The following is a 27,281-nucleotide window of genomic DNA, read 5'->3' as shown; positions in this document are numbered from 1 at the left end:
ACCTCAGTTATTTATTGGTGTCGCAAGGTATTGCTGCTATTTCTTCTCTCCGATTTTCCAACCTTTGATCATTAAACTTTCACGGAAGTTTGCATCTTTGGAGATACTATTTCTTTTGTTACTTAAAACTTTTGAATGGAGTTCCTTATGTGAATCTTTACATTATATTCTTCTTAAAAATCAATTGGATAGCCTTTTTATAGTTCATTTAGTTCTCAGTTGAGTTGAGAGGATAGCTTATCCTCCATTTACTTTGATGCCCCTTTTCTCTATCAATATGCTGCTTCTCATCCAAAATGAGAAATGTTGCGTTTGATGTTTTCTTTCTCTTCCACTTTCAGAGGTTCGATCAGTATTTTGACTGTAGTATTTTGTGTGATATTTCCTAGGGCTGCAAATGTCTTTTCTTGTGCATATTTAGTCAACTTAGTTCGGCCTGCACATAGAAAAATACCTTCAAATCATCAGAAGGCACTTTGGTACAGTGGTAAGGAGCATTTATTCCCTTTTCATTTATTCATTTAGTGTTTTAGGAGAGGGGTCAATTATTTGAATATAGTTTTATGTGTTGTAAATGTTAGGACTTCGTGGGGCTATGGCATTTGCTCTTGCTCTACAATCAATCCATGATCTTCCAGATGGACACGGGCAGACAATTTTCACTGCAACTACTGCAATAGTTGTATTGACGGTAGGCACTCCAAGTTTTGTCACTTACATAATTTTGGTGTGTAAATTGTGCCAATATAATGTATTTTGGTGTGTAAATTGTGCCAATATAATGTATTTTGTTTTACTTTATGGTTATAACCGTTAAAAAATGAATTTAGAAATCTTATAAGCTATTGTGCTACTATAACGACCCGATCCCCTAGGACTCAAGCTATGCCGTTACTAAACGCATGCATGCATTGAAGTTAAAACGACATCCTTTTTTATAGTAAAATAAATGCTAAATAAATAAGGTAGCTTAAAAGATTTTCATTAAATCCAAATAATAAATTCAAATGATAGGGTACTCAAAGATCATAAACGGAAATAAATAAGTCTGAAAACAAATCTCAACAGTAAGTTCCAAATACCAAAATTGAAAGTAATAAAAACATAAAGGAAATCTTAAAACATGGGCAGAAGCTTAAAACTGGTCCACAGTGGCTCGTTCAAGGATTCTTCTTGTCATTCGCCAGTGCGTCTTTGCCCTTACCAGAAACATAAACATGAGAAAGGGTGAGTATAAAATACTCTGTAAGTAACTCCACTACTGGAGCCAGGTTAGACATCTATGTCCTCTAGATGCCTACCTCTGGTGGAACATATAAACTTCTCTAGTCCTCATGGGACACATACATACTTGAATTACTGCATTTCATTTTACTGTAGTTAAGTATACTCACTACCTCTAGTAAGTCTCGTAGGACTCACAACCTCTGGTGAACCCCGAAGGAGACACCACCTCTAGTGAATCCCGAAGGAAACACAACATCCGGTGAATCTCGAAGGAAAGCACCACCTCTAGTGAATCGCGAAGGTAACACAACCTCTAGTGGATCCCGAAGGAAACCACCACCTCTAGTGAATCCCAAAGGAAACACAACCTCTGGTGGATCCCGAAGGAAACCACCACCTCTAGTGAATCCCGAAGGACACACAACCTTTGGTGAATCCCAAAGGAAAGCACCACCTTAGTGAATCCCAAAGGACACACAACCTCTAGTGGGCATCTAACTAATCAGTGAATACACTATCACGATCTCAACATCACAAGTATCATAACATGGTTCTAAAACATACATGTATGTACAACCCATCAACCTTAGATCAAACATAATCTCATAAAATAAAATATACTTTAATCATGCTAGCAATCACATATCTTTATGTGTATCTAGTCCTTTCAAACCTCAATCAATGAAGGCATACATAAACATCATGCTAACTAATAATTCTCAATAAATCAATTATTGATGAAAAAGAGAATAGAGAATTAACACACAGTTTACGTGGAAAACCCTAGAATAGGGAGAAAAAACCACGATAGAGACTTATTTTATATTCTTGTTCCGATACATAGAATACAAGGGAACAAATCAAATAAATAGACAATGGGAAACCCTAGGTGCATGAGAAATTACAAAAAAGCCACTAGGTTAACAGGCTATTTTCGACATTCCCCTCAAATTGGGGTGTAGATATGAATAAGGCCCAACTTCCTGACACAATAATCAAAACTTTGTCTGAGCAACCCCTTTGTGAGCACATCTGCAACTTTCTGACTTGAAGGAACACAAGGAATGCATATGCTTCTGTTGTCCAGTCCTTCCTCGATGAAATGTCTATCAATCTCAACATGTTTGGTTCTATCATGCTGAACTGGGTTATTTGCAATACATATTGCCGTTTTATTGTCACAAAACAGTTTCATCGGAAGCTCACTATCTTGATGAAGATCTGACAACACTTTCATCAATCAGATTTCTTCACATATCCCTACTTTTGGCCCTGTATTTAGCCTCAGCGCTACTTTTGGCCACAACTCCTTGTTTTTACTTCTCCAAGTAATCAGATTACCCTAGACAAAAGTACAATACCAGATGTTGACTTTCTATCAACAACAGACCTTGCCCAGTTAGAATCGGTGTAAGCTTCAATGCATCGTTTATCAGACTTTTTGAACATTAAGCCTTTACTAGGAGTTCCCTTCAAATATCGTAGAATGCGCACCGCTGTCATATGTTTCTCATAGAGAGCCTTCATAAACTGACTGACAACGCTTACTGCATAGGATATATCAGGTTTCGTGTGAGATAAGTAGATCAACTTCCCAACCAATCGCTGATACCTTTCTCTGTTGACAGGGACACTATTATCTGTATAATTAAGTTTTGAATTACACTCTATCGAGGTGTCAATAGGTTTACACCCAGTCATACCTGTCTCTTTGAGTAAGTCAACAGTGTACTTCCGTTGAGACACTAAAATACCTTCTTTTGACCGAGCCACTTCCATTCCAAGGAAATATCTCAACTTTCCAAGGTCTTTAATCTCGAACACTTTGGCCATTTTTGCTTTAAGTCTCATAATCTTAGCATCATCGTCACTAGATAGCACAATATCATTGACATAAACAATGAGAATTGCAATCTTCCCTGAAGTTGACTTCCTTGTAAATAGTGTGTGATCTGAGTGCCCTTGAGCATACCCTTGTCACTTGACAAAAGTGGTGAATCTGTCAAACCAAGCTCTCGGGGACTGTTTCAACCCATATAGAGGCTTCCTTAGTCTGCACACCCGGGTTTGAACTGACTCTCGAAATCGGGGGAGGACTCATGTAGACTTCCTCTTCAATTTCCCCATCGAGGAATGCATTCTTTACATCTAGTTGATGAAGAGGCCAATCCTTGTTCATAACAATTGACAACAACATCCGAATAGTATTAAGCTTGGTTACGGAGGAGAACGTCTCGGAGTAATCCACTCCAAAGGTTTGAGTAAAGCCTTTGGCAACCAGCTTGGCCTTGTATCGGTCAATTGTTTCATCAGACTTGTATTTTATAGTAAAAACCCATTTGCATCCAACCATCTTGTGTCCTTTGGGAAGAACCATCTAATCCCATGTCCCGTTTTTCTCAGGGGCCCTTATTTCTTCCATAACTGCAACTTTCCATTTAGGAGTTTCCATCTCAATATGTATACTACTCGGTACCATCACTGTATCTAGGCTGGTGGTAAGAGCCTTGAACATGGATGACAGGTTACTGTACTTCATGTAAGTGTGCATAGGGTACTTCGTACATGATCGAGTGCCTTTTCTCAGGGCTATAGGGAGATCGAGGGATGCATCACGACCTTCCATCCTGTCAAGTTTCCCACTGTGATTGGTTGTCTGCTCAACAGGGGGTTCACCTTCAGAGGTACTCTCCACATCATCTTCTCTAGTACCACTTTCATTTTCTGGGATTGTTTCCTTACCACTATTATTTTCAGCTGTCTCTCCATCTGCCATGGTTTCCTTGGCGGTACTGTCAGCACCTTATTTGCCTTTTTTCTCTCTGCAATCGTCAATCTTAGCACAAGTATCAATATCATTAGTTTCAGGAATACACGTACCTGGACCTGATGCTAGGTCTGACTCATGGACTGGAGCCGGAGATACGGCACGCAGTTTCCTTCCTGAGATTCTTCCTACAGTATGTTATCCATGGGACCTGGTTGGTAAGAAGGACAGGACCAACATGTTCAAGAATAGGAGATGACTCTAAGGGAACTGCATATGTGGACTAGTTAGTCTCTTCACTAGGATTCTCCCCCTGAAGATGACTAATGGGGAAGAATGGTTGATCCTCAAGAAAGGTAATGTCCATGGAAATGAAATATTTGCGAGAGGATGGGTGGTAACATTTATACCCACGGTGGAGAGGATACCCAACAAAGACACACTTTTGAGCACAAGGGGTAAATTTCGTGCGATTTGGACCATGGGAATGAACAAAGGCAACACAACCAAATACCCGAAGTGGTACATCCAAGATCAAGCGAGTGGTTGGATATGACTCTTTAAAACAATCCGAAAGTTAAGGATGCGAGAAGGCATACGATTGATTAGGTGGGCGGTAGGAAGAATAACATCCCCCATAGGTAGGAAGGAAGGGAGGTGGACAACATCAAGGAACGGGCGACTTCCACCAAATGACGTTTTTTCCTCTCGACTACTCTATCCTGTTGAGGGGTGTAGGCACACGAGCTTTGGTGGATAATCCCCTCAGAAGCAAGGAAGTCTCAGAAAGAGGCGTTAAAAAACTTTCGCCTATTGTCATTTCTCTGAATTCCAATTTTCGCATTAAATTGGGTTTTCACAGTAGTATAGAATTGCTGGAATACCGATGACACATCGGACTTATCAGTGAGAAGAAAGACACAAGTCGAGTGTGGTCGTCCATAAAGGTGACAAACCAACACAGTTTAAAGAAGATATATTAATATTGTGAGGGACCCCAGATGTCTGTGAACTAGGGTGAAGGGTCTGGACGATTTGTAAGGCGAGAATGAAAGGAAATACGACTCTGTTTGGCTCGAATACAATCATCACAGTTTAAAGAAGATATATTAATATTGCGAAACAAATAAGGAAACAGATATTTCATGTATTGAAAATTCGGATGCCCTAGGCGAAAGTGCCACAACATAAAATCATTATTAGAAGTAGAAAAATTTAAAGAAATGAAACTGGTCCTATAATCATCCCTAGAGGAAGTATCATCAGTCAGGAAGTAGAGCCCCCATCATGCCGGGCAGTGCCAATCGACTCTCCGAGCTCAGATCCTGAAATACAACAGAGTTGGGTGAAAAAACTGCTTGACAACTGAGATCTCTTGTAATTTTACTGACAGATAATAAATTATACGAAATCTTAGGAACATGCAACACATCACACAACACCAAACCCTCGAACGGAGAGAGATGGCCTTTTCCTGCTACAGGGGCAAACGACCCATCTGCAATTCTAATCTGTTCATTACCAGCGCTCGGATAGTATGAAAGAAATTGATCATATGAACCAGTAAGATGATCTGTAGCCCCTGAGTCAACAATCCAGGGTCTTTTACCATTAATACTAATAAGGCCAAAAGACTGAATTGTACCTGACTACGCAATAGCACTGACCCCAACTGCACTTAAATTGTTTTTACCATCAGTCGGAGGTTGATGTTGGGGATTCTCATTTGCCGAGTCACTCACTAGTGTACGTCCAGGATTTGACTTGTCATGTGACTGACGACGGCTGCTATTTGGAGGTCTTCCATGTAGCTTTCAACACTGATCTTTTGTATATCATGACTTTTTGCAGTGCTCACAGACAGGAAGGGGTTTCTTATCCCCGTCAGAACCGGACGACTTTGTAACAAAAGCAGTAGCATCTGTTGAAGTAATAACTGGATTGTTCATAACACTCGATCTGTCTTCTTCTAGCCGTATTTCTGAACATACCTCCATGAGAGAGGGTATAGGGCGTTGGCCCAACATTGACTTCGAACAACATCGAATTTGGAGTTTAACCCAGCTAAGAAGTCATAGACATGATCAGCTTCCTCAGTCTTTAAATACTGAGCCCTGCCTTTTGCACAATTCCAGACGATTTCTCGACGCAGGTCCATCTCTTGCCATATCAGAGACAGTTTATTAAAGTAGGACGTTACATCCATGGTTTCTTGTTTGCAATCGTGGATCTGCTTGTGTAGAGTGTACAGTCGAGACGCATTCTTCCTTTTTGAGTAAAGTTTCTGCACAACATCCCAAATATCTTTGGCGGTTGCAACCTAAAGTAATGGTCCGTCAATTTGGGGTTCCATACTGTTAACAAGAACTGACCGTAACAAGGAATCTTCTCCTTTCTAGATGCATTCTTGAGAATCACCCGGTTCAGGTTTTAGTATCTCTCCTGTCAAGTACCCAAATTTATGTCACCCGTCCAAAGCCATTTTGATTGATTGAGACCTAGAAATATAATTCTAGCCATTCAACCTTTCTTCAATGATGAACCTTGCAGAATTTTCCCATTGAAACAGACAAATAATTCGTATTGGGTAAAACAGGGAAAGAGTTTACTGGTTTCTCAGAATAGATCGGTAGGTTGGTAAAGAATTCTGGTTGAATTGTTTGTGGGTTCGTGCCAAGAACTGTTCCGAAGTCTGTAATTTGTTGTTGGAGATAAGCGAAACGACGCCAAATCTCAATAGGGCAATGGGTCGTGCCGCTACTGCTTGGCGCGGTTGGAAATTTTTGTTCAACAAGAAGAGATGCTGTCACGAATGGCTGAGATTGGAAAGAGTCAACCGTGAGGACCCGACTTCAATCATTGGCTGGTGTTGTCACAAAAGGAAGCTGCGACCGAAGTGAACCAGCCACGAACTCTTGGTATCGACCGTTGGTTGGGCTTAAGCTGCGAATGGAAAGAACCAGCTGCGACCTCCTGGTATCGATCTTTGATTGGGCTCGGTGCAATCTGTTGGCTCCGGTTGTTGGTCGACACTCCGATCTGGGATGGAAGGGCTGATTGGCCATTGAACGATTGCTAAAACTGAGCGACTGCTGGAACCATTTGAGGCAGTACGACTTGGAGGTAACGCTTGACAGCTGCTTGAATTGTTGCTGTGATATCAACATTTGTGGCTCTGTCGATTCCCACGAAGGCTGCTGAAGAAAACTGTGGTTGATTCTCGTCGATGACGGTTAGGGTTTCGTCGCCTTGCTTTGATATCATGATGAAAAAGAGAATAGAGAAAGAACACACAGTTTACGTGGAAAACTCTACGATAGAGACTTATTTTTTATTATTGTTCTGATACACAGAATATAAGGGAACATATCGAATAAATAGACAATGGGAAACGAGGTGCATAAGAAATTACAAAAAGCCCCTAGGTTAACAGGCTATTCTAGACAATTATCAATGCTTGGCGCTAGGGCAGTTCCAATAGTAAGATTACTTACCTTAATCGAAACTCCACAGATGAAATCAGACCACCAAACTATAACGACAACCCGAAGTAGCGACCCTAACAACAAAAACAACTCTCAAATTTAGTTCAACCCACAACTGTAAGACTTCAGGTCCAAATCCAAACTATTAAGAACTTACCCAAAGAATGAAAATCACTTCCACCTTCCTTGACGGTGCCTCCGTTGACTCCCAAACTCTTTGACGGCTTAATCTTCAAACAAAATCCAACAAAGGTGAGTCATAACACTAAAACACAATATTAATGACCAAGAGAACAAACCGAATCGACACAACCTTACCCCAACAGATCTGACGAAGGCCAAGACAGACTCGACGCAGCAGGGCGACGACGATCGGTGTGGTGCGGCTGGGGCGGCGGACGCGCGGCTGGAGCGACGGAGGAGCCCGACGTGACGGCGCGGATCTGACAATGAGGTGAAGCGGATCTGCGCTGGACAGATCTGGTCAATGGTGGCAGAACCCAGGATTGACGAATCTGACTCGCGGCTGGTGAACGAGAGGTGAAGGCAAGACGGCGTGGAAGACCAAGACAGACCCGACGCAACAAGGCGACGATGATCGGCAGTGGTGCGGCTGGGGTGGCGGACGTGTGACTGGAGCTGCGGAGGAGCCCGACGTGACGGCACGGATCTGACAGTGAGGTGAAGCGGATCTGTGCTGGACGGATCTGGTTAGTAGTGGCAGAACCCAGGATCGACGAATCTGACTTGCGGCTGGCGAACGAGAGGTGAAGGCAGGACGACGCGAAGGAGCGACGCTGGGCAGACGATGGTTTTGGCTGGGAGGCACGACTTGGAGATGCGCGGCGTGGGTCTGACGACGACGAACAACAACGCCCGGGGTGTCAACGAACGGCTAGGCGAGGGAGGTGCTAGGGCTTGCGCGAAGCCGGTTGGCGAGATCGGTCGAAGGGGAGAGGGTTTCTGGTTTTGAAAGAGAGGGGAGAGAAGTGTGAGGGGGGAGGGGGAGAAAAGAAAAGAATAGAGAAAAAGAAGGGAAAAAAAATAAAAATAAAAATATAATATAATAAAAGATTTATTTTTATTTTATTCTATCTTATCTTATCTTATTTTATTCTCTGTCTTCCACATTTTAACCCTCCTTTTTTCCTCTTAAATTTCAATTAAAAAAGAATTTAACTAGTCTCCTTCAAAAATGAAATTAATTCTTGACATTCATATCAAATTAAATTTGGGCGACATAAATTTCCAAAATTACACTGAAATTTTCAAAATTCCAAAAATGTCCTTTAATGCCAGAAATTACTGAAATTACATTAAAAACAAAAAATTCGGGGTGTTACATTCTTCCCTCATTAAAGAACTTTTGTCCTTGAAAGTTCATTCCTGAAAAAGCTCCAGGTACTGGACCCTTATCTCATCCTCTCGCTCCCAGGTAGCCTCCGTGAACTGGTGGTTCTACCACAGGACTTTCACAAAAGCTCTCTCCCTGCGGCGCAACGTCTTTACCTCTCTGGCAAGAATTTCTATAGGCTTCTCCTTGTAGCTCAAGTTGTCATTCAACTGCAATGGCTCAAAGTCTAACACATGGGACGGATCTGTCACATATTTTCTCAGCAATAAGACATGGAAGACATTCTGAACTGAAGACAGTGACGGCGGCATTGCCAATCGATAAGCTACAGGACCAATTCGCTCTAAGACCTCGAAAGGCCCAAGGAATCTTGGACTCAACTTCCCTTTCCTGCCAAATCTCAGAACACCCTTCATAGGTGCTACCTTTAAGAACACTTTATCACCGATTTCAAATTCCTAGTCCTTACGTCTCACATCGGCATGGCTTTTCTGTCTGCTCTGAGCTATCTGCATACGAGCCCTGATCTTCTGTATTGCCTCATTCGTGGTTTGCATTATCTCAGGTCCTAGCAACTTTCTTTTTCCTACCTCATCCCAACACACAGGAGACCTGCAACTTTTCCCATATAGGGCCTCAAATGGTGCATCCCGATAGTAGGCTGGTAGCTGCTATTATAAGCAAATTCCATCAGATGCAGGTGAGCATCCCAGCTTCCTGAAAACTCTAAGGCATAGGCACGCAACATATCTTCCAATATCTGATTCAAACGTTCTGTCTACCCATTGGTTTGTGGGTGAAAAGTTGTACTAAAATCCAACCGAGTTCCCAATGCTGTCTGCAGACTCTTCCAGAAGTTGGATGTGAAACGGGGTCTCTATCTGACACAATGGACATAGGTACCCCGTGCAATCTCACCACCTCTTTGATGTATATCTGCGCCTGCTTATTTATTGAAAAAGTAGACTTTCCAGGTATGAAATGTGCTAATTTAGTAAGTCTGTCTACCACAACCCAAATCACAGTGAAACTCTTTGGTGTCCGAGGCAACCCCACAATGAAGTCCATAGACACGTGCTCCCACTTCCATTCTGGCACACTCAATGGTTGTAACAAGCCTGCTGACTTCTGTCTCAGGGCTTTCACTTGCTGGCACACCACACTTGCTGACGAACTCAACAATCTCTCTTTTCATGTCATTCTACCAGTAATAACGCTTCAAAGAACTGTGAGCCTCTGACAATAGCTCAATCTTAAGGTCACTATCTGTTGGCACACACAAGCGTCCTTGATAGAGAAGCCCACCTTCTGCTGATACAGAGAATTCACCATCCTGACCTGACTCCACCTTACGAACTCCCTCTAGATGAGGGCCACACTGTTGCGCATCAATAATTCTCTGCCTTAGACTTGGTTGCACTGACAACTGTGCTAACTATGTCATGACTTTCCCCTCTGCTACTGCAATCTCGGCCCGCTCTAGTTCCTTGCACAAATTAGTCTGTCTGGTAATAAGGGCTGCTGAATGGGCTATAAGCTTAGGGCATCTGCTACTACATTCGCCTTTTCTGGGTGATACAAAATTTCGCAGTCATAATCCCAACCACCTTTGTTGCCTCATGTGCAACTCCTTCTGAATGAAGAAATACTTTAAACTCTTGTGGTTGGTGAAAATCTGTATCTTCTCTCCATATAAATAATGCCTCCAGATCTTTAAAGCGAAAGCCACTGCTGCCAATTCCAAATCGTGGGTGGGATGATTCTGTTCATGACTTTTCAATTGACGAGAAGCATAAGCAATCACTCTACCTTGCTGCATCAGCACGCATCCCAATCCTTTCTTGGAAGTGTCATTGTAGATGACGAAACCACCTGATCCATCTGGGCACTATAAGAACTGGAGCTGAAACCAACTTCTGCTTGAGATCTTGGAAATTCTTCTCACAAGCCTCACTCTAAACGAAAGAGGCTCCCTTTTGGGTCAACCGAGTCAAAAGGGTGGCTATGCGAGAAAAATCCTTCACAAATCACCTGTAGTAGCCTGTTAACCTCAGGAAACTACGCACCTCGCTGACTGTGGCTGGACGAGCCCAACTTGTAACTGCCTCAATCTTTGCAGGATCCACGGAGACTCCTTCCTTCAATATTACATGCCTTAGAAAGGACACCTACCTCAACCAAAACTCACATTTAGAAAACTTGGCATACAACTTATTTGCTCGCAGTGTCTCCAAAACTTTTCGTGAATGCTTTACATGCTTTGCCTCGGTCATGGAATAAACCAAGATATCATCAATGAAAACTATCACAAAGGTGTTGAGGAATTTCTTGAACACCCTAGTCATCAGGTTCATAAACACTGTTGGAGAGCATTCGTTAGATCGAACGACATCACGATGAACTCATAATGCCCATATCTTGAACAGAAGGCTGTGTTAGGGTATATCACAGTCCTTTATCCTCAACTGATGGTATCTTGACCGAAGATCAATCATTGAGAACAGTGAACACCGTAGCTCCCTGTAACTAGTTGAACAAGTCATCAATTCTGGGAAGTGGATATTTATTCTTTATGGTCACAGTCCTTTATCCTCAACGCGGAGCATAAACTGCATTCTGGTTCCTTTGCTGAGGCTCAGGAGCCCTTGGCTCAACTTTCCTTTTCTGACTTATAGAGGTCCCAATTCCGAACGACTTCCTACACTCTTCTCCCTTCTGGGAGTCAGCATCAATCCTCACAGCGGCCCGCAGTACCGCAACATACGTCTTGAGGTCCAAGGCATGCACCATACCTCGCAATCCGCTCCTCAGACCCTAGACGAACCTTTTTGTCCTTGCTGCCTCGGTGGCTACCAGCTCAGGGGCAAAATGGGACAACTTATCAAATTCCTGCTCATATTCCTCCACCGACATAACCCCTTATTTCAAATTCAAGAACTCTGCCTGCTTGTTGTACCAGGTGTTGGCTGAGAAATATTTCTTGTGAAAACGCTCCCTAAACTTCTTTCAGATTGCAAGTCCCCTATTGGTATCAATCATTTTCTTCGCTGAATGCTACTAAATCTCTGCTTTGCCGGTCAGCATAAAAAGTGCACATTGGAGCTTGTGCTCTTCTGGGCACCTCATATAACGAAAAATCGTCTCAATCGAGGACAACCACATCTCTGCTTTAGTGGGATCCGTCAACGATCCATCAAATGGGCGAGGGTCAAACTTTCTGAAATCTCTCAAGTGCTTAGCTTCATGGGACAGACCCTGCATGTTTTGACTCGGCGACTAGGTCTGTTGCAACTGAACTGGTGGTATTTGCTCCTTCTGAGCTTGGTTCTGGGCAGTCTGTCTTGCCATCGTATTACGAATCAACTCCTGTAGTCTTTCCATCGGGGAGGACGCAACGACTTCCCAAATTCTTGCCTCCATTGTCTTCTCATCAATTTGAGTCACAGGTGGATTCGGAGCTGTCAGGACGGGCTAGCTACCACCGGTTCCCTCATCCTGCACCTGGGGGGAGGATTCTGAACTTGTGGATATTGCACTTGGGGGTCCCGAACCCCTCCACTAACTTCTTTTCTTGGTCTGAGCTTATGTGCCATGTCCTGTCATGAATTCACAAATCAGCTCTCTCTCTGGTTCATTCTCAAGAAAACATGCTACTGAAACATTACATCAACTAATCTCATGTATATAATGAAAACTTTTATTAGTAAGACATACTTGGCGATGACGAGGAATCCATTATTGGGCCACAAGGACTACTTAGACTTACGTAGTAAGTCAGTCTTCAGAACCCAAAACATGGGCTCTGATACCAACTGTAATGACCCGACCCCCAAGGACTCAAGCTAGCCGTTACTAAACGCATGCATGCATTGAAGTTAAAACGACATCCTTTTATAGTGAAATAAATGCTAAATAAATAAGGCAGCTTAAAAGATTTTCATTAAATCCAAATAATAAATTCAAATGATAGGGTACCCAAAGGTCATAAATGGAAATAAATATGTCTGAAAACAAATCTCAACAATAAGTTCCAAATACCAAGATTGGCTATTCTTGATCTAATCTTGCCAGGAAGAAGGGCATCGAACAGCTTGCAGACAAAGTGATGGTGATGCTTCTGTCATTTATTATGATAGTTTATTTTTCATTTTTGAGGAATCCGTATAAATACTGTTTGGCTTAGTGTTCGTATTAAACTCTAAAAAGAGGTGGTTTTGTTGCATTTGAATCAAAAGGAATTGTTCTTACCTCAAAGGGAGTGCAACCAGCCTATCCATCAGAACATAATATAGGAAAGTCTTCCCTCTCGATCGAGCTGCTTTGCTCCTTCTCCTATACCTGGCTGCTTCTCGCTCACCAAAAACATAAAGGAAATCTTAAAACATGAGCGGAAGCTTAAAACTGGTCCCCAGTGACTCGTTCAAGAATTCCTCTTGTCATTCGTCAGTGCGTCCTTGCCCTTACCTGAAACATAAACATGAGAAAGGGTGAGTATAAAATACTCTGTAAGTAACCCCACTACTGGGGTCAGGCTAGGCATCTATGTTCCCTAGATGCCTACCTCTAGTGGAACATATAAACTTTTCTAGTCCTCATGGAACACACAACCTCTAGTGAATCTCGAAAGAAACACAACCTCTGGTGGATCTTGAAAGAAACCACTGCTTCTAGTGAATCCCGAAGGAAACATAACCTCTGGTGGATCTCGGAGGAAACCACCATCTCTTGTGAATTCCGAAGGACACACAACCTCTGGTGAATCCCAAGGGAAAGCATCGCCTCTAGTGAATCCCGAAGGACACACAACCTCTAGTGGACTTCTAACTATCTAGTGAGGACACTATCACGATCTCAACATCACAAGTATCATAACATGGTTTTAAAACATACATGTACGTACAACCCATCAACCTCAGATCAAACATAATCTCATAAAATAAAATATACTTTAATCATGCTAGCAATCAAACATCTTTATGCGCATCTAGTCCTCTCAAACCTCAATCAATGAAGGTATACATAAACATTATGCTAACCAATAATCCTCAATAAATCATAATTATCATTGCCTGGCACTAGGGTAGTTCCAGTAGTAAGATTACTTACCTTAATCGAAACTCCACAGATAAAATCCGACCATCAAATTATAACGGCAACCGGAAGTAGCAACCATAACAACGAAAACAACTCTCAAATTTCAGTTCAAGCCATAACTGTAAGACTTCAAGTCCAAATCCAAACTATCAAGAACTTACCCAAAGAATGAAAATTACTTCCATCTTTATTGACGGTGCCTCCTTTGACTCCCAAACTCTTTGACGGCTTAAGCTTCAAACAAAATCTAGCAAAGGCGAGTGTGGCTGGGGCGGCTGATCTGATGGTGAGGTGAAGCGGATCTGGGCTGGACGGATCTGGTCAGTGGCGGCAGAATCCACGATCGACGGATCTGATGTGTGGCTGGCGGACGAGATGAGAGGTGAAGGCAGGACAACGCGGAGGAGCGGCACTGGGCAGGCGGTGGTTTCGGCTGGGAGGCTTGACTTGGAGACGCGCGGCGTGGGTATGATGACAATGAACAACAACGCCGGGAGGGTCGGTGAATGGCGAGGCGAGGAAGGCGCTAGGGCTTGCGCGAAGCCGATTGGTGAGATCATCCGAAGGGGAGGGGGGTTTCTGGTTTCGAAAGAGAGGGGAGAGACATGTGGGGGAGGGAAGAAAAGAAAGAAAAAAAGAGAAAAAGAAAGGAAATAAAATAAAAATAAAAATAAAATATAATAAAATATTTATTTTTATTTTATCCTATCTTATTTTTATTCTCTTCCTTCCAACTTTTAACCCCTTTTTTTCTCTTAATTTTTCAATTAAAGAATTTAACTAATCTCCTTCCAAAATGAAATTAATTATTGACATTTATTTCAAATTAAGTTTGGGCGATATAAATTTCCAAAATTACACTTAAATTTCAAAAATTCCAAACAATGTCCCTTAATGTTAGAAATGACTGAAATTACATTAAAAACAAAAAATTTGGGGTGTTACAGTTACTGTGTTCCACGTGCTTCTTGTTGCAAGGATGACTTAAATACTTGCCAATGTCGCTGCTTATAGCAGGAATGGAGTAGATAGCAATTAAAACAGATTCAATCCTTGTAGAATATTAGCTGGAAAAGTGCTGAACTTCCACAATACATTTTCCAGAAAGTGTTAGGTTTAGTGTTTCCTGGTGGGTATGTTAATTGGGCTTTGTGTATTTATCAGCTTGGTCTAGCTCTTTTGGATTGGAAGCCCTTTCTAGAGTTAATTGTGGCCTCTCTCTTCTGGACTGTTTTTTCAATATGTATCTACATGCATTCTTTCATATTTCTCAATGAAAGTTTAGTTTCTTAAAGCAATCTTGACGTTAAGACTAGGTGATGAAGTGAAGGGACCCCATGCAACGAATCGAAAAGAATGAAATGGATTAAAGGGCATTTAGGATATTCCTGAAAGTTTGAATGATCAGGGAAGATGTAGAGACAATTAGTGAATGGACGGATATTTTGGCTTGGAAGTTGGGTTGGCCATTGGTGGGGAGGGAGTGTAGTGAAAGAGGAACATTTATTGACAACTTTGACATTACGGGCTTAGATAGTAAATTTAGTTTATTTCTTCCGTAACAATTTTGTCTCCTTGAAACTCAAGGTCACAGTTGTGTAAGCTATAGAATAGATCCTAATCAACGTTTGTTTCTACCATAATAATTTTAAACCTTACCCTTTTTAATGTCCCTTTTCCTCGATTTCATACCCTTTGAAGTGTTGTTTCCAAATTGATAAAAAAACAAAAGTGTAGCCTTAGAGGAATCATTCGGTGGTTGCTGTCATTTCTCTCTGAGAGCTTTCGTTTGTGTTTTATTTGGGTTCCATCATTCGTTGTCCAATAGAGAAACCAAAGGTATTTCAGCTCTTTTTATATTTGATCAGAGAATCTTTGTTTGCCTTTGGAGTCCTAGCTTGTTCAAATGCTTTTCATGCAGTTCCTTCTTCAATTATTTGGCAAGTCCCTCCCATTCTTGCAGTTTTGTTTTTACCGTGTTGTGGAAGGTGAAAATTGCCAGGAAGGTTAAGTTCTCCGTGCGACAGGTCATGTATGAAAAAGTTAACACCCAGATCGAATTTCAAGAGGATGTCCAGCTTGGTAGAGGGTTATTTTCTTGCATCCTTAATAGTGGGTGGCTGTCTACCTTGATCATATTCTTTGGAGATATGATTTTGCAGGAGCAGTTTGGTGTTGTTTCTTTAAGATGTTTGGCTTCTGCGATTGTAGAGAGAGACAATTGAGGAGCTTTTTCTTCACTTGTCCTTTTGTGAGAAAGGGAAGATTTTGTGATGAGTGGGGTTTGCTCGATTTTGTGGGACCATTGGGATGGGAGGATGAAGAATAGTAGAATCTTTAGAGGGCTCTTGAGAGATGTTCGAGTAATGTGTGGTCCTTTGTAAGATTCTATATTTCTTTTGGCTTTGTTGAGCCTTTTATTGTTTGACTCATTTTTTGTGGAGCTTTACTTTTTATATGGCTTTGTATTCATTTTTTTCCTCAATGAAAACTCAGTTTTCATTAAACAATTTCATTGATGTATGAAACTACAAAAGAGGGAGAGAGAAGCCCCAAATCAAAGGAGTTACAAAAGACATCTCCAGTTGGTCAAAAGAGAATCAAAACTATAAGCATGAAATAATTTAGACAAGCTACACCAAGAGATAGCAATGAAGATAACATGCTCTAGAAAGAGGTCAAAGTGTTAGGGCAATTTACACCAATTAGAAGTATTGAAAGTAAGAAGAAAACACAATATTTACGTGGAAAACCCTCAAACAGGGAGAAAAAACCACGATAGTAGAGCTCTTTTTCATTATTATTCAACTTACACCATACAACACAGAACCAAGACATAAATAGGCTAAGAAAATCGTAATACAGAAAAAAAGAAAAATAGGGCAAAGTAAAAAGACTAAAAAACCCTTGGGCTAATACATAACAATCCTTCTATTTCCAACACTCCTCCTCAAGGTGGGGCATAGATGTTAATTAGACCCAACTTGCTAACACAAGTATCAAAGTTTTGCCTGAGTAATCCTTTAGTGAGAATGTCAACAACTTGTTGACCAAAAGGGATGTAAGGAATACAAATACTGCCACTGTCCAGTTTTTTTTCGATGAAGTGTCTATTGATCTCCACATGTTTTGTTCTATCATGTCACATAGGATTGTTGGCTATACTTATAGCTGCCTTGTTTTCACAATAGAGTTCCATAGGAATTCACTGTCTTGATGAAGATCAGACAGAACTTTCTTCAACCATATCCCTTTACATATTCCTAGACTCATAGCTTTTGCTTCTAGCAACCTCAACGTGCTTCTTACTCCTCCAAGTAACAAGATTACCCCACACAAAGGTACAATACCCTGAAGTCGATTTTTTGTCTGTAATTGAACTTGCTCAATCGGAGTCTGTATAAGCCTTAATGCATTTCCTGTCAGTTTTCCTGAACATTAGACCTTTACCTGGAGTAGTTTTCAAATATCTCAGAATTCGATTTACAGCCTCCATATGTCTCTCGCAAGGTGCTTGCATAAATTGACTAACTACACTGACAACATAGGATATATCCGGTCTAGTATGAGATAAGTAAATCAATTTTTCCACCAGACGATGGCATCTCTTTTTATTAACAAGAACTTCGTCAACAAAATCCAACTTAGCATTAAATTCAACAGGAGTATCAACAGGTTTACATCCAGTCATCCCCGTCTCCTTCAACAAATCGAGTGTGTATTTCTGTTGAGAAACAGAAATCCCTTCTCTTGATCTTGCCACCTCCATTCTAAGGAAACACCTTAAACTTCCAAGATCCTTAATCTCAAAATCATAAGCCATTTTCTTTTTTAGTCTGGTAATCTCAGCAACATCATCTCCTGACAGAACAATATCATGTACGTACACAATTAGAAAAACTATTTTCTCCAATACTGATCTCTTTGTGAACTAGGTGTGATCACAGTGCCCCTGATTAAAACCTTGGGACTTAACAAAAGTGGTGAACCTGTCAAACCAAGCTCTTAGAGACTGTTTCAAACCATACAGGGACTTTCTGAGTTTACAGACCTGATGGTCAATTGAGTTTCAAAACTAGGGGCTGACTTATATAGACCTCTTCCTCTAACTCACCATTCAAGGATGCATTTTTCACATCAAGTTGGTGAAGAGGCCAATCTTTGTTAACTGTTACTGAGAGAAGGACTCAAACTGTATTTAGTTTTGCTACAGGATAGAAAGTTTCAGAGTAGTCTATTCCATAAGTTTGAGTAAATGTTATAGCAACCAATCTGGCCTTGTACCTATCGAGAGTCCATCAGACTTATACTTTACAGTGAACACCCATTTGAACCAACTATTTTATGCCCTTTAGGGAGAGCTACACGATCCCATGTATTATTCTTTTCAAGAGCTCTCATCTCTTCCATGACCGTAGCCTTCCATTTAGGGATTTCCATGACCATATGTATATTGTTTGGTATTGTTACGGTATCTAGGTTGGTAGTGAACGCCTTGAACTTAGAAGACGAATTACTATAGGATAGAAAACTATGCATGGAATACTTGGTACATGATATGGTTCCCTTTCTCAAAGCAATGGGTATATCAAGAGAGGCATCGTAACTCCCTGTTTTGCCTGACCTCTCATCAGTAAAAGGACGATGGTCACACTCAATTGCCTGTGGCAAACAGTCATTGTCTGTGTTTCTCTTGATGACTCATCACTACCTTCAACTTTGTCATTTTCTGGAATTGTCATATCAATTTTGTCACTCTCAACCACATCACACACATCACCCTCAACATACACATCGGTATTATAAAAAACAGGAGTACCTTGAGCTTGAGCGGGTGTCAGTTCCGATCCACTTACTAGCAAAGACGGCAGTCTTGAAAAAATTCCTCTCACCAGGTTCGAGCAACTTGAGAATTCCTCAAAATTTCTATCCTCGATAGTTGAACCAACTCTCACTTCAACTGAATAGTTAGGCCCAGTTCGAGATTGAATCATTTCCTGTGATTCAAAATAAAAGAAGGAAGCAGACCTAAAAAATAGAAAATGGTACCTTTTTTGTTCAAAGAATAAAAATAAATACACGGGTTGACCTTTCTTTTTCATATCTTTGTTTTATGATTTTCGGGATGGGGAAAATTACGAATCCCCATTGCCCCAATAAACCAAAAAGTTTTTGTTGATTTTTTATTTTATTATATATTTTATATATTATTTATATAATAAATATAGAAGATCAAATAGTAAACTGAAACTTTTTATTAAAAATTTAATGAGACATTGAAACGATGACATTAGTTGACTAAGTTAAAACCTTCTTTTTGAATTCTATGAACTCTTACTTAATTTTGTTTCTCGAAATCATTATTACTATTATAGAATATATCCCGCCGAATACATAATTAAATTGGTTTGCAAAATCTTATAAAATAAAATTATTGTTAAATCAAGAAAATTTACACCTTAAATTCTTACTGAAATAAATGAAATCAGATAAGATTTTTATTGGAAACACTCAAATCCCTTATTTTTTTTTTCCCCTTTAATTAAATTTTAAAATTGAAAGATAAAGAGTTTTTTATCGGTGGAGCGACAAGAGACATAAGATTCTTCCTGTAGTATGTTATCCATGACACTTGTTTAGTAGGAAGGACAATGTCATTTGTACTCAGGATAGGTTCAGGGAGAAAGTCCATAGGAATTGAATATGTGGACCAATTAGTCTCTTCACTAGTATTTTTCCCTTAAAGAGGACTAACAGGAAAGAAAGGTTTATCCTCAAGGAATGTTACATCCATAGAGACAAAGTACTTCCGTGAAGATGGATGGAAACACTTATATCCTCGCTGGTGGAGAGGATACCCGATCAAGACACACTTCTAAGCACGAGGGGCTGATTTAGTGTGGTGAGGAGCATGACTATAGACGAAAGCAGTGCATCCAAATACCCGAAGAACATCAGTAATAAGACTCATGGATAGATAAGACTCTTTGAAGCATTCAAGAGGAGTTTGAAATTTGAGAACACGGGAAGGCATCCGATTGATGAGATGAACTACAGCTAGAATGATATCTCCCCATAAATAAGAGGGAAGAGAAGCAGAAAGCATGAGGGACCAAGCAACCTCAATGAGGTGATGATTTTTTCGTTCAGCCACCTCATTTTATTGAGGAGTATAAGCATACGAACTTTGGTGGACAATGTCTTTAGAAGCCAAAAAATCATGAAAGGTGTTATTAAAGAACTCACGATCATTGTCACTAAGAAGAATGACAATCTTGGTGTTAAAATGAGTCTGTATTGTAGTATAAAATTATTGGAAAACAGACATGACCTCTGATTTATCAGTGAGAAGAATCACCCATGCCCGAGCTCAAGTCCTGAAATAAAACAGTATCAAGTGAGAAAACAACTCAATAGTCCAGACCTCTTAAACGAAGGGAGATGACCCTTTCCCTCAACAGGAGCAAAGGACCCATTTGTAATCCGATTTTTCTCATTACTAGCACTCGGAAAATATGAGAGAAACCGATCAGACGAGCCAGTTAAATGATCTGTAGCTCCTAAGTTTAGTATCCATGGTGTCTTACCCTCAATACTAAGGAGACTGGACTAAGTACCTAATTGGACAATCACACCGACCCCCAACATTACTAGGGTCATTCTTGTTATTCACGTGAGATTGAGACTGGGAAACACCATTTATAGAATAACTCACAAATGCCCAGCCAGGATATGACTTATCATTAGGAGGACGACGTCTGCCATTCGGAGGTCGACCATGTAACTTCCAGCACTGATCTTTAGTATAGAAAGATAAGGATTGAAAAGAGAAAAGACAATGTTTACGTGGAAAACCTTAACACAGGGAGAAAAGACCATGATAGATAAGATTTATTATTTAATGTCATACTTGCAAGAGATCCCAACCTCAGATATAAATAGAATGAGGAGAAACCCTAATTTGTAGGCATAAAATAAAAAGACAAATATGCCCTTAGGGCTAAAGCACTATATTTCAACACTTCCCCTCAAGTTGGGGTGCAGATATCAGCAAGACCCAACTTGCTAACACAAGCTTCAAACGTCTGTCTCGGTAATCCTTTGGTAAGAACATTTGCGACCTGTTCGCCTGAAGGAACATAGGGAATACAAATAACGCCGTGGTCTAACCTCTCTTTAATAAAATGTCTGTCTATTTCAACGTGCTTGATTCTATCATGTTGTACTGGATTGTTGGCAATACTAATGGCAACCTTATTATCACAATACAGTTTCATGGGACCCGGACTGTCCTGGTGAAGATCAGATAAAACTTTCCATAACCATTTTTCTTCACCCACCCCAGGCTCATAGCTCTATACTCTACCTCAGCACTACTCTTGGCAATTGCACCCCGTTTTTTACTTCGCCAGGTCACCAAATTTTCGCACACAAAGGTACAATATCCCGAGGTTGACTTTCTATCGGTCACTGATCCTGCCCAGTCTGAGTCAGTATAAGTTTCAATGATCCGTGTATCATATTTTCTGAAAACTAAGCCCTTTCCTGAGGTGGATTTCAGATATCTCAGAATTCTAGTAATTGCTTCTATGTGTTCCTCATACGGACTCTGCATGAACTGACTTACCACACCCACAACATATGAGATGTCGGGTCTAGTATGAGATAGGTAAATCAATTTTCCCTTGAACAAACCCTTGGGATTTAAACCACGAAACAACAATCTTCCCTGAAATTGATTTTTTGGTGAGCAGGGTATGATCAGAATGCCCTTGAACAAACCATTGGGATTTAACAAACATCATGAATCTGTTGAACCACGCTCTAGGAGACTCTTTCAACCCATATAAGGACTTTCTGAGTTTGCAAATATGGTTCCCAAATTTAGCTTCGAAACCTGGAGGAGGACTCATGTAAACCTCTTCTTCTAAATCACCATTCAGGATGACATTTTTTACATCTAGTTGATGTAGAGGCAAATCCTTATTCACGACAACTGACAGAAGAACTCGGATCGTGTTGAGCTTAGCCACTGGGGAAAAAGTTTCTGAATAGTCAATCCTATACGTCTGAGTGAACCCATTAGCAACTAACCTGACCTTATATCTTTCCAACATTCTGTCAGACCTATACTTCACTATGAACACCCATTTGCATCCAACTGTTTTGTGACCTTTAGGGAGGGCTACTAAATCCCATGTCTTGTTCGCCTCGAGGGCTCTCATTTCTTCCATTACTACTGCTCTCCACTCGGGAACCTCCATGGCTGTGTGCACACTGTCACACTGGTAGGTATTGCTAGAGCATCCAGTTGGGTAGTAAAGACTTTAAAACCAGGAGACAAATTACTATAGGTAAAAAAACTGTGCATAGGGTACTTTGTGCATGACTTGGTTCCTTTCCTTAGAGCAATTGACATATCAAGAATGGTATCATAATTGCCAGTTTTCTCCGGCCTCTGACTCTGCTCGGACTCTTGAGACAATTCTTCATCCTCCTGAGGATCTTCCAACACCTCATTACCTTTCAGCATCTCATTACCACTTATAATTTCAACCTTCTCTGAGCTAGTCTCACCTTCTTCTACATTCCCAGACTTTTCTTCAAGGACATTCCCTGAAACAACAGGATCTTGAACTTGAGCTGGTTTCGATGCTTGGACAATTTTCGATGGAACAATAGGGGTTTCTTGGGTTTCCTTTATGAGATTCTTCTTATAGTATGTTAATCGTGGCACTTGTCTAGTAGGGAGGACAGACACTGGAATATCTGGACCAAATTTGGGACTAGGTGGATCAAGGACATTTGTATCAGGACTAGGTTCAAGGTTGAAATGAATAGGCACAGAGTATGTGGAACTGTTAGTCTCTTCACTCGTGGTCTTCCCCTGAAGATGACTAACGGAAAAAAATGGTTTATCTTCAAGGAACGTGACATCCATAGTGACAAAGTACTTCCTAGAAAATGGGTGGAAACATTTATAACCTCGCAGATGAAGATGATACTCGAAAAACACACACTTTTGAGCTCGTGGGGCAAACATAGTCTGGTGAGGACCGTGAGTGTGTATGAAAGCTGTACACCCAAACACACAAAGAGGAACCTCAGGGATAAGACGCGTGGACTGGCAGGATTCTTTAAAATACTCAAGGGGGGGTTTGAAACTTGAGAACGCGTGAAGGCATCGAATTAATGAGATAGGCTGCAGTAAAAACAGTATCTCCCCATAGGTACGATGGAAGAGACGCTGGAATCATCAAGAATCGAGCAACTTCAATGAGATGGTGATTTTGACGTTCAGCCACCTCGTTTTGTTGCGGAGTGTAAGCACAAGAATTTTGATGGATAATTCTTTTTGAAGTCAGGAATTCTCGGAGGGTGTGATTGACAAACTCACGTTCATTGTCAGTCCGAAGAACGACAATCTTCGTATTAAATTGAGTTAAGATAGTGGTATAGAATTGTTGGAAGATAGACACGACTTCAGACTTATCAGCAAGGAGATACATCCATGTAAGCCGGGTATGATCATCGATAAACATGACAAACCATCTTTTACCGAACAAGGTAGAGATGTTTGAAGGGCCCCAAACATCACTGTGGATCAGGTGGAACGACTGGGTAGGTTTATAAGGCTGAGAAACAAAGGAAACACAAGGCTGTTTGACACATATACAGACATCACAAGACAAAGAAGAAATATTCACATTATGGAATAAATGGGGAAACAAATATCTCATAATCTTTTTCAGACATAGTAAATAAAGATAAAAGACTAGTCCTAAACAAATTCCTGGAGGAAGCATCTTTAGAAAGGAAATAGAGACCCTTGTACTATCGGGCAGTGCCAATCGTCATCCTCGAGCTCAAGTCTTGAAACAAAGCAACATCTGGTGAGAAGACGACTCTACAGTTCAAATCTTTTGTTATTGTACTTATTGACAATAGGTTGTACGAAATTTTTGGCACATGTAGTACATTCTGTAGAATTAATCCCTGAAACGGCGACAAATGACCTTTTAGCAACAGGATCGAAGGACCCATCTGCAATTCGAACCCTCTCATTTTCAACACTCGGATAATACAAGAGGAATCGATCAGATGAGCAAGTCAAGTAATCGGTCGCTCCTGAATCTAGAATCCACAATTCATTTCCTTCAACAAAGAAACTAAAAGACTAAGGAGTACTTGACCAAGCAACTGTTTCGATCCCCACGGTACCTGAATCACCTGGGTTGGTCACCTGAGGTTGTGTGGCCCCCTCAACAGATTCACCCACAAGGGCACGACCAGACTTCAATTTGTCATTTGGAGGGTGACGTTTTCCATTAGGGGGTCGACCATGCAGTTTCTAGCATTGATCCTTCGTGTGCCACGAATTTTTGCAATGCTCACATATTGGGGGTGTTTTGCCATTCTGCTTGTCACCAACCGATCTAGAGGATTTCACCCCAAAGGCAACTGACTCCATAGTGGTAACAGTAGAGCCATTCATCGCACTCGAACTATCTTCTTCCAATCGAACCTCTGAACAGACCTCCATGAGAGACGGTATCGGTTCTGCCCCAGTATTCGACTCCGAACCGTATTAAATTTGGGGTGCAATCTTGCAAGAAAGTCATACATACGATCAACCTCTTCTATCTTCGAGTACTGAATTCCGTCATGTGGGCAGTTCCAGATGATCTCCCGAGACAAATCCATCTCTTGCCATAATAAAGACATCTTGTTGAAGTATGACGTTACATCCATGCTCCCTTGTTTACACTCATGGACCTGTTTACGTAGAGTATACAGGTGAGATGCGTTATGCCTTCTAGAATATAACCCTCGGACTGCATCCCAAATATCCTGTGTGGTGGCTAAATAGAGCAGGGGTTTTCCAATTTGTGGTTCCATGCTGATGATCGACATCGAGCAGAGCAATGAATCCTCTCCCTTCCAGACATGCTCTTGGGGATCTCCAGGGCTTGGTCGTGGTATTTCTCCAGTCAAGTACCCATATTTATGGCGCCCATCAAGGTCCATTTTAACTGTTTGTGGACCAGGAGAAGTAATTCTGCCATTCAGCTTCTCTCGTGTGACCATCCTTGCAGAGTTTCCTATACTCCCAGATAAAAGATTAGTAGTAGGAAGAGCAGGAAACATTGTTATCGGATTTTCTAAATAGATTGGAAGACTGGAAGAATCATGGCCATTCAATTTTGTCCCCACTAGCGGCCATCTGTTGCTGGAGATGGGCCAATTGCTGTTGAAGTTCCTCATGGGATTCAGATCTTGAATGTCTCTGTCTATAGGGAATGGATTTCTCTCCAATGGAATCAACCATTCGATACTGTGGCTGAACCGGGTATACGTGCGGGAGGTACTGTCCACCGTGTTGCTGCAGAACAGAAGCTACTGTCGAAATGCCAACAGGTGCGATTGGGTATTACCCAGGTTCGGCACTGCTTTCAGACGGCTCCGAGGTTGGATAGCGAGGGGACGGCTCGGGGATCGATTGGCTGCTATTGGACGCGAAGGTTCCGATCTGACTCGACCCGATTGCTGGAATCTCCTCGATCAACGGCTACTACAGCTCCTCAGCTGGAGCAAGACCACCAGCAGTCCGGACGACCCGCGATCCGGCTTGGTTGAAGAAATTTGGCGGCGTGGCTCTAGTCGAAGGTTGTTGTTGTGTCGAGTTCAAAACAGTCTGGAGATTCCAATCCACGGCTGCTTGAATCATGGCCATATTAGTCGTGTCCGCCATTGAAAGATAAGGAGAAAGAAAAGAGACAAGACAAGGCTTACGTGGAAAACCCTAACACAGGGAGAAAAACCCACGATAGATAAATTTTATTATTTAATGTCATACTTGCTAGAGACCCCAAACTCAGATATAAATAGAATGAGGGGAAACCCTAATTTAGTAGGCATAAAGTAAAAAGACAAATATGCCCTTAGGGCTAAAGCACCATATTTCAACACTTAGTATGCCACGGTTTCTTGCAATGTTCTCACACTGGAGGAGGTTGTTTACCATTCTACTTGTCACCATCAGATCCAGATGATTTTGCTTGCACCAAATGCAACAGAGTCATTGGTATTGACAATAGGATTGTTCATAGCACTCAATCTATCTTCCTCTAAACGAACCTTTGAACAAACTTCCATGAGATAAGGTATCGATCTCCGTCCCAGTATTCGACTACGAACTATATCAAATTTGGAGTTCAGACCAGCAAGAAAGTCGTAAACACGATCAACTTCCTCAATTTTTGAGTACTGCTCCCCCACACGGACATTCCCAGTCAATTTCCCGACATAGATCCATTTTCTGCCAGATTAAGGACAATTTATTGAAATAAGAAGTAACATCCATGGTTGGGTTTGCACTTATGAACCTGTTTACGCAAGGTATACAAACGTGACTCGTTCTGCCTTTTAAAGTACAATTTCTATACAATATGCCAAATATCCCGAGTAGTTGCAACATACAGTAAGGGTTTCCCTATCGGTGGCTCAATGTTAGAAACAAGAAGTCTTCTCCCTTCCAAATGCGCTCTTGAGGGTCTCCAGGTCGAGGTCTCGGTATCTCACTAGTTAGAAACTCAAACTTGTGACGTCCTTTGAGGGTCATTTTGATGGACTGGGACCAAGAGAAATAATTCTGGCCATTCAGCTTCTCCCCTGTAATGAACCCTGTAAAATTTCCCATAAATCTAGATAAATTTTTTGTTGTAGGTAAGTTAGGAAAAGCAGTTATCGGGTTCTTTGAATACATCGGTAGACCGGAAGATAGATCTGAGTTAGCGGGGTTCGATTGAGGGTTTATAGTAGTTTCAGGGGCTGCCCCAAGGGCAACAATCTGTTGTTGAAGACTAATTAACTGTTGTTGAACCAGCATTGGAGACAGACCTATCGAAACTGAAGCACCATGGCTGGTCGACGCATGGTGAGGAAGCGGGTGGGCTGATGTGGTTGGTCGTTGCCCACCAGAAAAAAATGAGGATTCACCCATTTCAAGCATGAACTTCTGGCTGTTAATGCTCATGCCACTTGGGTGACCGACGTTGGGAAGATCGGCAACAGAGTATGGCACACCTGATGATACCGATAGGAGAATCGAGTTCGCCTCCATCATGTTGGATCTGATTCGACAGTTAGAGTTGGTTCGACGATGTCGGGCGCGACTCGGTTGGAATTGGGTTCGTCTGCGTCAGGCACTGCTTGGACGGAATCGTCTGTGTTAGGTGCTGCTCGGATGGTGCTACTCGGATGCCTTGGTCATGGTGCGACAACAACTTCTGCATCGGGCTGAGATGGAGCGACTGGGGTACCTGTCGACAGTAGTTTGATCGACAGCAGAAGG

At 41.4% G+C, this 27,281-nt stretch overlaps 1 protein-coding gene across 4 annotated transcripts in view; it reads left to right on the top strand.

The window, feature by feature from the left end:
- The window catches only part of LOC120083244 (sodium/hydrogen exchanger 6-like), a 48,282-nt gene that overhangs the window by 3,923 nt on the left and 17,078 nt on the right, over positions 1-27,281 (top strand). For all 4 annotated transcript variants that reach the window (XM_090316289.1, XM_039038914.2, XM_090316290.1 and 1 more), the window contains 3 exons: positions 8-27; positions 390-487; positions 582-691. In XM_090316289.1, the coding sequence (XP_090172415.1) occupies positions 8-27; positions 390-487; positions 582-691 (228 nt within the window). The remainder of the gene's footprint in view (positions 1-7; positions 28-389; positions 488-581; positions 692-27,281) is intronic.

Source organism: Benincasa hispida, chromosome 8 (assembly GCF_027475165.1).
Source record: "Benincasa hispida cultivar pf3 chromosome 8, pf3_genome.v1.1, whole genome shotgun sequence".
Lineage (NCBI taxonomy): Eukaryota > Viridiplantae > Streptophyta > Magnoliopsida > Cucurbitales > Cucurbitaceae > Benincasa > Benincasa hispida.
This window is presented reverse-complemented; position numbering and strand designations above follow the sequence as displayed.